This window comes from Pararge aegeria, chromosome 24 (genome assembly GCF_905163445.1).
Source record: "Pararge aegeria chromosome 24, ilParAegt1.1, whole genome shotgun sequence".
Taxonomy (NCBI): Eukaryota; Metazoa; Arthropoda; class Insecta; order Lepidoptera; family Nymphalidae; genus Pararge; species Pararge aegeria.
In genome coordinates, this window is record NC_053203.1 from 1,603,035 (window position 1) to 1,619,553 (window position 16,519).

The 16,519-nt window shown below is 38.0% G+C and overlaps 1 protein-coding gene across 10 annotated transcripts in view; it reads left to right on the plus strand.

Moving 5' to 3' along the window:
- The window catches only part of LOC120634577 (muscle calcium channel subunit alpha-1-like), an 82,454-nt gene that overhangs the window by 27,996 nt on the left and 37,939 nt on the right, over positions 1-16,519 (plus strand). For all 10 annotated transcript variants that reach the window (XM_039905284.1, XM_039905287.1, XM_039905286.1 and 7 more), the window contains exons 2-3: positions 3,371-3,597; positions 15,362-15,467. In XM_039905284.1, coding sequence (XP_039761218.1) covers positions 3,377-3,597; positions 15,362-15,467 — 327 coding nt within the window. In that variant the 5' untranslated portion in view covers positions 3,371-3,376. The remainder of the gene's footprint in view (positions 1-3,370; positions 3,598-15,361; positions 15,468-16,519) is intronic.

Genomic DNA, 16,519 nt, shown 5'->3' on the forward strand with positions numbered 1-16,519 from the left:
AAAAGTGCCATCTATGGACCAACTTGAATTAAGATATTTTTGACTTTGACTTCACTTTGACTCACTATGGTGCGTGGGATTCGAACTCAGCCCCCCTGAAAATAAGGCCGGAGTCCTAACACTAGGCTAGTCATAACTAGGCAATCCCACCCTTATTCGCTATCAATCAATCTTAGCAGTTTATGATCGCAATGCATTGATCAATTACTTTACCATTTTCATAAGTATAATTTACTTCATATTAAGCAATTTGGTTTCACACGGGGTCGCTCAACAATCGACGCAGGTGTTGAGCTAATACAAAACATATTTGAAGCCTGGGAGGAGTCACGTGATGCACTTGGTGTGTTCTGTGACTTATCTAAGGCGTTTGATTGTGTTCAACACGAAACGTTAGTTAGGAAACTACACCACTATGGAATTCAGGGTGTAGCTCTAGACTTAATGAGTAACTATCTACGCGATAGAATTCAGAAAGTCGACGTGAATGGAAAACGGTCTAATGGATCAGTTATGAAAATAGGTGTCCCACAGGGGTCTATATTAGGACCATTTCTGTTCCTTATTTACATTAATGACCTTCCTTACCTTGCCAAGGATAAACACGGGATAGTTCTGTTTGCCGATGATACATCACTGACTTTTAAAATAAATCGACGTGAACTAGCTTTTGACGACGTAAACAACTCTCTCGCTAAAGTGGTACAGTGGTTTGAAGCTAATAATTTGGTTCTTAACGGAAAAAAAACCAAGTGTATAAAATTCACTTTACCTAATGTTAAACACGTGAAAACCACTGTACTACTTAATAATGAGGAACTGAAACTGGAGGATACGACAGTTTTTCTAGGAATAACGTTAGATTCTAAACTTCAATGGGGCCCTCATGTAAATAATTTATCGAACAGGCTTAGTTCTGCTGCCTATGCGGTAAAGAAGATACGCCATATGACCGACGTAGAAACTGCTAGACTGGTATATTTTAGATACTTTCACAGCATTATGTCATATGGAATTTTACTTTGGGGTAATGCTGCTGATATTAGCACTATTTTCGTGCTGCAGAAGAGGGCTGTTCGTTCTATCTACAAAATGGGTCCGAGAGAGTCATTGAGAGATAAATTTAAAGATTTTAAAATAATGACAGTGTATAGTCAGTACATATTTGAAAATTTAATGTACGTCCATAAAAACATTTCTAAATTTAAGAAAAAATGTGACTGCAATAATTTAAACATTAGAAGTAAGAATAAACTTACAGTGCAATATACTAGGTTACATAAAATTCATAATTCGTTTAAAGGATTGCATACAATTCTACAATAAACTACCAATTGACATCTTGGAGATGTCTCTTAAAAAGTTCAAAGTTTGTATTAAACGTAAGCTTATAGAAAAGTCCTATTATAGTATAAAGGACTACGTAAACGATAAAAAAGCTTGGGTGTAAATTATTGCTCTAACCAGGTTGCTCTTCTAATAATTTAAAATTACATTGTGAGATGGCGATAACAAAAAAAAAAAAAAAAACACCCGGCTAAGTTTGTTGTGGGCTTCTTCTTAGACCGGGACGCGTTTGGAACCCTCGTAGCTTTAGTTTTAAGTTTACGAATGTGGTTATCGCCATCATCTCACTACCGTGTAATTCTTATGTACGCATCAAAAGTGCCACCTGTGGGCCTACTTGAATAAAGATATTTTTGACTTTGACTTTGACTTTGACTTTGATGTTCAGTAACTCAGGGTCAATAGTAATTGCGAGTGGTTTCCGCAATAACCCTACCCGTCCATCTTCAAGTACGATGGACACATAAACTAAAAGCTCAAGTGTTTAGTTTCGAGTAGGTAAACATTAATCGGCCATAATTTAATAATAACATCTAGTTCGCCCTTCGGTTGCCATTTTCTTAGACATGTTAGCTGTTTTATTATTTTGTGGAATACGAGTGTTTCAGATTTTTTTTTATAGCTATAGCTATTTGCCATTTTTGAAATTCAAGGCAAAATTACGTGACTGGTTGGTTGATAAATGCTATTACTCGGTAAGGGAGTTCTTGGATAATAAAATATAATTTATTTAGGTACTAATGTCATTTATATGTTATTTTTTAATTGACATTCCATGTTTATAAATCAATTTATTATTCCACACAGTAAGGGCTAGCATGGGCAGGAGACAATTATCTCCCCGGGGAAAGGATACAAAATTTAACTTCTCCCACAGCTTTATCAACTCTCAGAGCACTTGCGCACAAGTGAAAATAATATCCAAGTAACAATATGTACCTAATAATAAACGGGGATAAACTTCTCCCATTCCATGTTCCCGTTAGCAGGCGGACACGTTAATCTTATCCCCTGTGAGGGAATATAATCGGGTGTTTTTTTTTTCCTGTCTGTCCTAGCCCTCCAGCAGTGGCGTGCATAGAGGGTATGCACAGGGTATGCAGATAATATAAAATGAAGAAAGTCTCCAGTACGAGTAATATATACTTAAGGGAAGGTTTTTTTATAGATCTTACAATGCCTATCCTTAAGTCTTTCATAACTCGTACTGGAGATTTTCTTCATTTTATATCATCTGCATACCCTGTGCATACCCTCTATGCACGCCACTGCCCTCCAGGTGGTGATAAATGATGATGCAGTTTAAAATGGTAGCGGGCTAACCTGTTCGGGAGTATATGGACTATGGTAGTCATACCCCTAATCGGTTTAAAAGCGACATCGTACCGGAACACTAAATCGCTGAGCGGCACGTCTTTGTCGGTAGGGTGGTAACTAGCCACGGCCAAAGCCTCCCACCAGACCAGAACCAAGGAAATTCTAGACCAGAGGAAAAAAATAATAATATACATAAATACTTATAAAATAGAGATTAACACCCAGACATTGAAAAACATACCCACAGACTTGGACTCGGAAAGCAGGGACGATGCCCACTGCGCCAATCAGTCGTCATGAGTTATAGGGAAACTTAAAGTTAAATCTATCATCTATCATCATCGTCATCATCATCATCAACCCATTTTTCGGTCCACTACAGGGCGCGGGTCTCCTTTTAGAATGAGAAGGGTTAAGGCCGTAGTCCACCACGCTGGCCGAGTGCGGATTGGTAGACTTCACACGCCGCGCCGTTAAGAACTTTGCGAAGAACGCTTAGGCATGCGGGATTCCTCACGATGTTTTCCTTCACCGTTTTAATCAAGTGATATTTAAATTGCTTGAATTAAAAACGCACATAACTCCGAAAAGTCAGTGGTGCATGGCTCGAACTCGGTCTCCACGAAAGGAAGCCTTACCCACTTGGCTATCACCGCTTCCGTGCTTGTGTGCTTCTGTAAAACATTTAAATTATTTTTTTTTCCAGATCAACATGAACCCAGAAGGTGGTGGTGAAGATGCGGCCGCCACCCCTACCACCCCAGCCGCGAACCAAACGCCGGACGCCGGCCCCCTGGTCCCCATACCCGTGGCCCCCCGCAAGCCAGCGCGGAGGGGGGCCAAGGTTCAGCAGGAGAGGCCCAAGAGGGCGCTCTTCTGTCTCACTCTGAAGAACCCGTTGAGGAAGCTGTGCATTGACATCGTTGAGTGGAAGTATCCTTTTGCGAAATACCCTACAGCCACAGAATTAAGAACATCCAGAACCCTCATTTATTGCTTGCAGTGCTAAAAACAGTGAAAACGAAGCGTTTTTGCTCGTCTCACTTCACACTATCGGAATGTTGCTAGCTCACAAACTTTTCCCATTTTCCTGATTAATGAAGTGACCTGTTCGAGAAACACTACTAAAGCAGCTATTTTTTTTGTAACTGTAACTCATTCGAATTGCTACACTATAGAACAGAATAAATAAAAATACAGTAATTATCCAACACTAAATTAAAAATTACTTTTGATGTTAAACATATAAAACATTTACAAGATAGAATTTCTCCATCTAGGATAGTGGCGTGCACATAGGGTTTTCACCATAAAGCAGGAAGATTGCATAAAATTTAAAAATTCTTCTTCTATATAAGTTGTATGAAATGTTGAGGTTAGGCACTGCATTCGTGCATATATGAAGTGCACGTGACTGTTATAGGCAGCCCTACATGTAGTTTGATATTACAGAACTTGTGTATTGGAGAGTCGTATCTTTATTAACGCCTACAAAATGCCGTTACTGCTTAGCAATGATCTTTTCGTCAAGGATGCTATTCGTTTCCTTCTGCGTTACAAACTCTTTTTATAACATTATTACAAAGACACTGTTTTAACCAGCGATTGCGTTAATATAATACGAAAGATGAGGTTCGAACCAACATTCAATAGAGTCTTAAATGCTGATATAAAAATGGAAATTCAATTTTTTTTTAATGTAACCAATACTACGTGAGGGGGCAAAAGGGGCGACGGAATTATAAGGCACGTGTGAAGAACAAAGTTGTATTTAAAATTCACTTAGAATTACTTGACAGTCTAGAACAGTGTCCCTGGCTAAAGTCCCACGCAGTGGAAGCAAAAGCTGGAAGCACGTCCTGTAGGTTTCACTAGCAAGGTTCCTAACTACAGCGTCCGGCAAGTGTCTTCGAGAGGAAAAGCAGATACCGCTAGTGATTTACAATGGTCGAGTGATTGACAATGGTAGGCCGTGGCACCGTCTTGTACTAATGGAAAAAAATCTCTTTAGCGCGATTTACATTTCACGCAACTACAACTAACGCCATCTAGTGTTAGCGGGTCAGTATTGCGTTTTATTGTAATGTTACATTAATAATTTAAGCAAACTAGAAAACTCTGACCTTTAAAATGGGCAACTGACTTTGAGAATGTGCATTTTTAATTAGCTACAACAAACAAACAAATCTTACTTTTCGAAGGAGCCGTTGTTGTTAGTTATAAACAAAAAGTCGATACAAACAATCGACTTACTAGAAACGGACATAAATTAGTGATATCAGCATATTATCTGAGAAAAGTGCAGAACTCTGTGGGAATGGGTATATGCTTTTATAACAGGATACTGAAGGTAATATTAGATCTACCTTTACCTAAGTTTAAACAATATATTAAACACCTTTAACCAATCGTGGTTACTACACGATTGAAGAATTCCTTAACGACAAGGCTGCTTGGAAGCAGGCCACTCCGCTCTCATCTCTCACAAACAGAAAAATTCTAAAGACTGTTGAACTATAAAATGATGTTGAAAAGAGCGGAAAGAAACTCAGCAGATTGCTGAGTTTCTTTCCGGCTCTTCTTAGTAGAACCTTCCAAACTAGTGTTAGAGTCACTACAAACAGACTGACTTGACGTTTCAAAAGTGCTTATACACTAGGCCAACTTGAAATAAATGAATTTTGAATTTTGTGACTACTTAAAAGAAATCATGTACTGTTTTTCAAAGAGTTTCTGGCCTAAGAAAAACCCCACAATAAACTAAGCCGCGTATTTTTTAATTAAATTAAAAATACGCTTAGTTATTATGAAACCAATTAAATTTGCATAACAAGCAAAAAATTATTTTCAATTAGACTGTAACAAGCAGCTAATAAAGATCTCAAGCCAATTCAATAATGCCGTTTGCCAGAACACAATCGCACTGTATGCATTCTAGTTTTCAAGAGTCCGCCACTCGGCCGATCGAAGTTGAACAATCTAATCGCGCATAGATGAATATGTTGGCAACGAGCCATCAGGTATTGGCAATTTTTCGTATATCTGTGTTACGGGCGAATCGCGCAGAAATCGCCGGAATTTTATGGAGACCTTCTGGAACGGCAACCGTGTAAGGGACGCAGTATCATCCGCGGACTACCACGATATCACGGAGATATCGAGAAGGCAGAAAGCAAAAATAAAACGCTTGAAGCAAATGACTTTTTATGAAAAAGCATCGAATATTAGTAACTTGTAAATTTTAGACGTAAAGAACCTGTGGTACTTTGAGTTGACGAGACTATGGAATTCTCTTCCACACAATACTCTGTGTGTCATATATACATAGATATTTATACTAAATCTGTGTATTGCATATCTATCATATTATTGCTTTAAGCTACTCTGCATTTACCCGTTAAATTTTTCTCACATTCGAGGACTTGGAGAAATCTCTTTAGAGAAAAGTTATGCTTGTGCAAATCCTGTTTCCTTTTTATGTTTATTTAAATCTTTGGTACCGAATAAATAAATAAGTTTTTATTCTGTTGCCCGGCTGTTTTGGATTTTGCCCACCTTGCTCACTTTGCCCGTAACATCTGCATCTCATCGTATCGGTCGGAATATAGGCCACAGCTGTGTTGTCTTTTTACAAATGAAAAACGTTATTGCACTGTGATATCTACTTTTGATATTATCTAAACGCTTTTTGCAGTTATTTGTTTGGTTTGCATAACAAAGGTAAAACTAATGCGTCCAACTGCGTCAGCGATTGAAAGGAGACTTGCGTCCAGTGTGCGACCACTCACATACTATTTTCAACGACTTCTCTAGCGTAGTTGTGAATGACGTCTTATAAGCGGAAATTCGGGGTTCGAGCCCCTGCGACGGCAATTGGGAATTTATAATTTTAAAAACTTCTCTTTTATTACGACTCTTAAGCATTTAAGCAGTGCACACTTTTAAATTTCCTCAAATAACTCGTAAAGCCTATTTTTTTTAAGAATTCGGTTTTCTGGCTAAACGACACCATGGCTCACGGAATTTCAATTTCAATTTGTATATACTGTACATTATTCTACTAGTCAAGCCGTTTTATTTGATACTCATATTGTGGGAGTTGTGAAAAAAAATGTATTTCACCATTTTGTTGTGGCAACCATCTTGGATTTGAAATTTGGCATAGTGTTTAGTAATCTACTAGTATATCCTATTCATTTGTCACCCATATTGTGGGTGTTGTGAAAAAAACTTTTTTTTCATCCGTTCGCCATTTTATGGCGGCGGCCATCTTGGACTGATTTTCTTCAAACATAGCTAAGAACACTTCCGACTGATTGACGTTTAAAAAAAAAAACTAAATCAAAATCTGTCCATCCGCTCGGGAAATATGATGCCACAGACAGACTCACACGCACACGCACATACACGTCAAACTTATAATAGCCCGTCAAAAAAAAATTACAAAATAAAAACGTAAAATTAAAATTAAATTAAAACCTGTTTATTATTCGCTCCGAAACCTACTCAAGTACACTATTCATTGTAAACATCTCCTGAGGATACTCCGGTGTCGGAGCGAAACGTGTGTAGCGGGTACATTGCCGAAGATCTGTTTTGTGTGGAGTATAAGGATTGAACAAATTATAAATTACACCACACAGATCTCACAGTTTTCGCGGAGTATAGCAAATTAAGCTTAATTTTCATAATATGAGTAGGAATGTTTTTGAGCCCTCACAATTTTAGCCTTATGGCCTTCATAGGCTCAGCAAGAATATATCATACTGCACAGAATTTGGTCGCCCGATTGTTTTGAATACCTCACGAGTGGGCGTCCCGTAGCACGCCGCTATTGCGCCACAGCCAGGATTTATTGGCCGCTGTCCGATCGTAATGAATCAATGCAAGCTAGGAACTTTTGATCTGTTACTGGGCGCTTTACGTTATACACGCTACATATACGGACTTTGTATAGTAACTAACGAATGAGGTACCTGCAAGAGAAATATTTTATCTTCCCCAAATTTTCTATCAAAATACAGTTGTACCACGAGAACTGGTTTTTGACGACCTTTCTGAGGCAACGGTGAGCGCTGAGAATTTCAATAGCATCGACCGGTTACGATATCCAGCAGAAGCGATTTGGAAATTACAATTTCAAAATTTTCTCTGGTTGGGTCTGGTGGGAGGCTTTGGTCGTGGCTAGTTACCGACAAAGACTTGCCGCTAAGCGATTTAGTGTAACGGATATCGCGTAGAAACCGTTGAGGGGTATGACTGCCATACTCGCTAACAGGTTAGCCCGCTACCATGTCAGACTGCATCATTACCCACCAGGTGAGATTGCAGTCAAGGGCTAACTTGTAGATAGAGAGATAGATCTTTATTTGCATAATACACACGTTTACATAGATGTCATTTAAATATCAATTACGAAGTCACAGTGTATTGCCATTAGCTGGCGTGCAAATATTTTCAAATTCAAATTCAAATTCATTTAAATTCAAATTCATTTATTTCAAGTAGGCCTACTTTATAAGCACTTTTGAAACGTCAAGTATGTATGTTTGTGTGACTCTACCACCGGTTCGGAAAGCAGATTCTACCGAGAAGAGCCGGCAAGAAACTCAGTAGTTGCTCTTTTGGTTGCAATTCAGACATAGAATCAATTTAAAACATGCAATTTTAATACAGTAACACAATAATACAATAGCGGTAATAATAATTAGAGTAAAAAAATATAAAAAAAATCAGAAACATTAATTGAAAATTCGTGTTCAATGTCAAAATAAAACACAATAGTAGTGGAATAAAAAAACGTCTGCGTAGCCCTTTCGAGTGTACGTGGCTTGATGTCATGTTGTATTATAACGATCGCAGTTGACTTGCTGTTATTTTACGAAGAGTTCCTTTGTCTGTCTCCGAAAGTCTTCATTACATCTATACAATTTTAAGATTGGAGTTTCTCGGAATAAACCTCAGCCAATCAGTCTTTAATTTACGGAGTTTTGCCTGTTTTGAAAAACAACCTCCATAACTTCCTCTTTTTTCAACGAAGTATGTTGAAAAGAAATAATCAGTGATAGCGAATTGGGTAGGAGCTCGATTTCACTTTTGGAACGCTGAGTTTGAATCCCAGCACGCACCTCAAACATTTCTGAGTTATGTGCGTTTTAAGTAACCAAAATATAACTTGCTTCAACGGTGAAGGAAATCATCGTGACGAAACCTGCATGCCATAGAGTTCTTCATAATGTTTTCAAAGGTGCATGTGGAGTCCACCAAAACGCACTGGGCCAGCGTGGTGGACTATGGCCTTTACCCCTTCGCATTGTGGGAGGAGACCCGTGCTCTGTAGTGTGATGGTAATAGCTTCAGCTTCCCTTTTGAGGGGTTCTAGTTCGATCGGCAAGTACATATTATAGCTCGGAGTATTTTTTCATTTTATATCATCTGCATACCCTGTGCATACCCTCTATGTACGCCACTGATCACACGGCACATTGCACAAACATTTCAAGCAAAATTTCCGTGTTTTTAAAACTAAAAAGCACTTACCTTAATGCACTTCGTAACGGTAATGGTATAGCGGGCAATAATAATACTTGGGCAAAAACAAAGCTGATTGGGAGCGCAACGCCCTTTCCACTTAAAAATAAACGAAACGCCGCGGAACAATCCACGGGCGAAAAAATAAACGACCAAGTGCGAGTCGGACTCGTGCAAGAAGGGTTCCGTATTATCCATACTAATGTACGGGAGATAGCTCCCTTTTATTACCGTAATAAAAGAAAGATCTTCCTCCGAGTGGGTGTTACTGACATTTGAACACTTCGCTAGCGCGATGCAGAGTCTTTGTGGCGCCATCTGGTGACCGCCACACTAATATTATAATTGCAAAAGTGTGTTTGCTTATTTTTCCTTCCTTTGCGCCCTAACGAAGCCACCAATCAGCTTGATTTTTGGCATACAGTTGGTTTTTTTTTCATCATCATCATCATCACCATTTCAACCAATTGACATACACTGCTGGACATAGGTCTGTTTCAACACCTTAAGAACCCATCGTACATCGGTTCTCCGAGCTATGTGCCCTGCCCATTACCAATTCAGCTTCGCGACTCGCTGAGCTATGCCGGTAACTCTAGTTCTTCTACGGATTTCCTCATTTCTGATTTGATCACGTAGAGATACTCCTGACATAGCTCTCCCCATCGCCCGCTGAGTGACTGAGCCTTCTTATGAGGCCCATAGTTAGCCACGTCTCGGATCCGTAAGTCATCAAGCACTGTAGTAAAATATAAAAAGGGCAAACATACGGACGGATGGCGGAGTCTTTGGTTACGAAACCCTAAAAAAACGTTTGGCAAAGTGCCAAACAATGCAATCAATGTGTGAATGGACGACAAACATTTGGAATACCCTTCAGGAAATGCCACTTGAAACGGAAACGCTTTTGAGCATATGTAACACTTTTACTTGACTGGAGAAGGGTTACGGTTTCATAAATACATTCGTTTAAAGGTCAAGAACAAAATCCATACTTTCATACTAATTGCAAAAATGTTGCCTCATATCCAATTGTCTCTGGTTATTTGTTACCTATTAGCTGTTGCCCACGTCTTCGTCCGCGTCCTTATTTTTAACCATACAGAAGGGGAAATCCTTATGAATACCCAGGGGCGCTAGTGTCGACTTCTACCGGCTAAACGGGGGGTCCCCTGTCAACGAGATGACAGGGTACCCTTGCGGCCTAAATATCGACAACGTTTTCGAAAATTTTCATGGTCTTTTCTTTCTACTATTTTCTTCATTCTCCTTTTCCTGTATAACAGTCTCTTTCAACACTAAAATCGCCGAATTCTGCACTAATTTGTCGTCTTTCCTCGTCTCAATTGACGCAATTGAAGAAGTGTGCATTGCACCGTCCGTTGTAAAACCCCTGAAAACACTTTATTTTTAGGTTTAAAGACATTTATTCCCATAAAAAGACCTAAGTCACTTACATAGGAAACTTAGTTTTCTATAATAAATTAATACACTTCGCCATTAGACTAAACTAAATTCAATTTTACTATTATCTACTCATTCAATGTATTCGTCTTTAAATTTATTGGTATTACTTAATATATAAGAAGCTAATGTAGTTTTGAATACATTGAATGAGTTTACATTTTTTATAAGTACAGGTATTTTATTATAAAATTTGGCGCCTTCAAAGGTAAGGGATTTTTTACCATTATTTGTTATTGTTCTAGGTAAGGTAAGGAAACTGGCTCGACGAGTTTTACTTTTCTTTTTTGTGAAAGTGATATTAGTGTGGATTGTTTTGTTTATTGATTTTCTAATAAAGATGCACGTGCTATATATATATAATTGATGAATGTTAATTATTTTAGTATCACTATTTTCCGGCATACAATACATCCAATGGTCCAAGATCAACATATCATCCTAACTCCACCGATTAACGTCCACAGCTGGTCAGAGTCTTTAATAGGGAGTTATAAATTCCACGGTTCTGGGCTGCCTGTTTCCAGCGACACCCAGCGAATCGTTTGATGTCATCTGTCCACGATGGGGGCCAAAACGTACCGGTCGTTACCGGCCCTAGGGTAACGGGGTCACTATTCCAGGCCCTAACGTTCTCCGAGCTGTATGCGTTGAGCTATGCCGGTAACACTAGTTCTTCTACGGATCTGGGCCAGCTTAGCTACGGTCTAAACCCTTCTCATTGTGGGAGGAGGAGAGAGTAGTGGGCCGGTTTGCTTATAACGAGGTCCTCGATTCAATGAAGCCAATTAATAGTAATGAGTTATCGTAGTTCACTCTGGTTCTTCTATGGATGTTTTGGTTTCTGATTTTGGCACGTAGATACCAACGAGGCAGCTAAAGTTAATGTAATAAAGTGTAATAGAACTCAGTAACCTCCAATAACAATAACAAGTGCACTACTCTCTCCAACTCACACGATGAGAAGGGTATAGTAGTTCACCATGCAAGCCCGGTTCGGATTGGTGGGCTTCACACGCTTTTGAGAAAATTTTGGAGAACTCTCAGGAATGTAAGTTTCCTCACGATTAGAAAGACCTATCACCGTGGAAGCAAGTGATATTTTAATTGCTTAATATGTATTATGCAAATACCACTCCACTATCATCGCAACATAATACACATATATACAGTTAACAGAGCTCGTCAGCATATAATTAATTAATTACATGTAATTTAACGCTATTTAAACCAAAATTACCGATCTTTATTAGTAGATTGAGTTGTTGAGTACCTGTTAATATTATCGTACAAACACACAAACCGTATTTAATTAAACCAGTCACGAAACTTGGCAGTAAGCACGTAATTGTGAGGAATGCCCAGCGATTTTTATTCGACGTGAAACATTAACAAAATGAAGCTGTAAAAATAGTGAAACCCATTAATGAATCAGCGATAGGGGGTTTGTTTGAATGGGTTAGTAATATTTTTTAGGATTGAGCAAGTGTAAAGTGATTTACGCTGATTGTTCTGTATACGAGTAGGTCATTTTGGTTAAATATTGGATAGAAGCAAGCGTTATTTTGCAGGATTCCATGATATATTATGAAATTTAATCTTAGTTGTCTCTACTCCGCGAAAAGCAGGAGTATCTGTATGGTAATTTATAATTTCTTCAATCTTTATACTTCACACAAAACAGATCTTCGGCAATGTTCCCTCTACGCGCGTTTCGCTCCGAAACTAAAGCATCCTCAGGAGATGCAAAATGTGTCCCCTCTTATACCTTTCTTACCCATACCTTAGCTATCTAAGCCCCTCCCACCTCATTAGTACCTCTGAATATGTTATGAATAAAGATGAAGTTGATGAATTTATTTGTCCGTGTAGCAATTCGAATCTTCCATTCTTATGTTTAATCATTTCCAATTTTAAACATAAGAATGGTAGTTTCGAATGGCTTAACGAACAGATAAGTTTATTCATCATGAGTGTGTTACTATACTCCCTAACATGTCCGCTACGATCTTAGACTGCATTATCACTAACCACCAGGTGAGATTGCAGTCAACGCTTAACTTAAAGTGGAATAAAAAATATAATAATTATTTCGTTTTGTTAAGCTTGAAGGTACGTGAATAGCCAAATTAAACATTATTCTTGTAAAAGAAGACGATGCGATAAGATAACACAGGGTTTGAAGACTTGGAAAGACTGGCAAGGATTAAATAACTAGATCTTGATAAATCGCTGCAAGTAAATCTTAACGGAATGGATACATCAATCGCCGAGATAACAACAACACTGTCAAAGCTCCGACCAGTACCTAACATTGTAATAACTAAAAATAAAAACGGTCATGTTAAGGTCATGATAAGACATTTCATCATCTCTTGAGATATGGCATAATGAAATGGGGCAATTGAACGAAATTAATCACTAATAATAAAAAATAAGCTTAATATTCTATACGTACTCCGCGAAAAGCAGGAGAATCTGTATGGTGAAATTTATAATTTCTTTAATCTTTATACTCCACACCAAACAGTTCTTCGGTAATGTACCCACTACACTACACTACATTCACTGTTAAGTAAACATCTCCTGAGGATGCACCGGTTTCGGAGCGAAACGGGCGTAGAGGCTAAAAAACAACAAAACAAAAGAAATGAGTTAAAACTATCAACAAAATATTGAAACACGCAAATACGATCCTCGAAGACAACCCTTAATCTTCAATCAACTTAATGAAAACAGAATGTAAAATCGAATCAACATCACAACAAATCGAATCGAAAACAACTCACATTCTACATGTTAATCCCTATCCCTACTTCCCTATTCCTACTAATTATTATAAATGTCAATGTAAGTTTGTTTGTTACGCTTTCACAAAAAAACTACTGAACCGATCCTCATACATAAATTGTATACATATTCTTGGATAAGTTAGAATACTTTTTTATAAGAAGTAGAATAATAAAAGAATTAGAAGTAATATAGAACACTTTTCATCCCGACATTAAGCTCGGTTCCTTTGGGAGAGGGGATGAAAGTTATTGACGATTTTACACTATAACTCTGACCAATTATAACCGATTTAAATAATTATTTTTGTACTATAGAGGTTACAATATGTGTTTTATTTTGCAAGCTTTGTTTAGATCTGATGAATGTGGTTGGAGATAGAGGACAGAACTCCTCAGCGGACAGCAGCAAACCCCTCATTTTAGGCTTAGCGATACTGAATACTTTAATTTTTTTTAGAACTACAACTAAATTGAATGCCACATCAAAAAACAAAATCAAACGCAGACGAAGTCGCGGGCAACATCTAGTATAGATGTATTTAAATTAATATATACAGATATAAAAGCAAAAATACCTCGTCTACTAAAATCAAAGAAATAAATACCTCGGTCACCCGAGAGAAAAATCCGGTTGGATGTTTACAAAAAATAGCGAACGATAAAATAAAACTTATGGTTACTGATAAATTCGTCATGTCACACAAAAGTAGCGCCCACTCAAATATCTAGTGTTATTTTATACTCCAGAATGATTTATAACTACTCTCCACGTTGTAAAACTGAGCTATAACTATTTCCACTGCATTTCTTAGAAATACACCCACTCGCATGGTGGGGTCTTTGATCTCACTTTGTGTAAAGGGATTATGAGTATCCTAACATTTTCCGATTTGTGACTAGGAATAACTGTTCGAACGCACCACAAAACTTTTAAAAGCGATTACTAATAATTTCGTAGATTTTGTAATTTCTGTTTTTTTTTTATTCCACCACTAGTCAGCCCTAGACTGCAATCTCGCCTTGTGGTAAGTTCGGATGCAGTCTATGGTGGTAGCGGGCTAACTTAGTAGGGAGTATGGTAGTAATACCCCTAATTGGTTTCTGAGACATTTCACCGGAACACTAAATCGCTTAGCGGCAAGTTTTTGTCAAACCAGAAAATCAAACCCTCCTACTAGAATTGATAGCGCTCACCTTTGCGTCAGCGAGGTCGCCAAAATTTCCTTTCGGGTATAGTTCATGGTTTGTTTGTCCTTCTTTCACACCCTGATTTACTTACCTTGATACCAACTTGATTTTTTGCATAGAGTTAGTTTAAAGGTCGGAGAGTAACCATTATTTTCTATTCTGTTCTGGCCTGTTCTTTTCTGATCTAGTCAATTCGATTCTAATCTGTTATATTCTATTCTGTTCTGTTCTGTTTTGTTATGTTCTATTCTGTTTTGTTCTGGTCTGTTCTGTTCTATATCTTTTGTTAAATTCTTTCTTATTATTTTCTGGTCTAGTCTATTCTAATCTATTCTGTTCTAGTTTATTCTATTCTATTCTATTCTGTTCTGTTCAGTTATTTTAGACTATAATTCTTCAAGGTTGCTTTTACATGTTTGATGTTGTTAGTGTTTTTAATCTTATCAAACTAAAATAAACTGTATTATAGCGTAAAGTGAAGAAACTCGACTTGTATTTGTTATGCTTTAACTTTATCTGACGGACTTCATTTGACGGCCGATTGGCGCAGTGGGCAGCGACCCCGCTTCTGAAGGCCGTGGGTTCGATTCCCACAACTGGAAAATGTTTGTGTGACCAACATGAATGTCTTTCTGTGTCTCTGTGTCGATACGTATGCGCCAACCAAATATTTAGTATATTTATTACCTTTCCTCCAAGTATTTCCTTAGCCAAGCCTCTAGACCGTTCGAGTGGATGATCCTGACGACAATATTCGCGAACTGCGTGGCGCTGGCGGTCTACACGCCATTCCCAGCGAGCGACTCCAATTACACCAACTGGGTTTTAGTGAGTATCGCTTTTTGTATTTCTTTCCTAAATTCGGTAAAACTTACCCTACTCCCTAATCCACTGGTACCCTTATTTTTGAGGAAATGTCTAGTTTAAAAAAAAAAATTACAACCCACGCAATTTGAGGTTATGTTTATCTTTTAACATGATAAACAGACTTCTAAACCTCTATTTTTTGGGAAAATGAAAACAGAATCTTAATTACTATCCAGTGATCTCAATCTACTAAAAAAAGTATATGACCTTTTTGTCAGACTATAGGAAACACCTCGCTCCGCTCCACAACTTTAGCCTCAAAAGAAGCATCCCGACAGACAACAACATTTCTCAGGCTAAATTCATGGTACCAGCAATGAAAATGCATATATAGCGAATCTTTAAGCATAGCTTTTGATACTATCTCCCTCCCTAGTATCAATCAGAAAGCATTGCGATTATCATACCTGATATAAAGGGGATTTAAATGACCTGCTACAATCATTTAATATATATATTGGATAGAAGCAGGCGTTACTTTGCGGAAATCCGTGATAAATTATGAAAATTATTAAGTCAAAATCTTAACAATTCAGTTCAATTCATTGTGTGTGTTATTCAAAGTGTTACAGTAATTTTATTTGATAACTATAAACTCATATTTGCCAGATATTTTATTAAATTGATAAGGATTTTAAAAATCCCCTACTTATTGCTAATTGGTTAATAGATAGTTCTTATGAAACAATTAATGACATTGAATTGCTGGGTATTTTGATATACGACTGCATTATCGATACACTACAGTCCTACTTGGATTCGAATGTTGCAAAGATACCTCCCGCAGGGTGATTACGTATCTCGCGACAGGCTTGTTCTTATTTATTGTATGGAAAAGTGACTTTTGACAGCAGTGATTGCAAGATTTACGCCTGTCGCCAGCCTGTCGCTAGATACGTAATCACCGTGCCGGTGTCCTCGTCGTTTCTCAAAAGTCGTTTATCAAAAGTCAACATCTCCTGAGGATGCTCCGGTTTCGGAGCGAAACGTGCGTGCACACTCTGCATTACCGA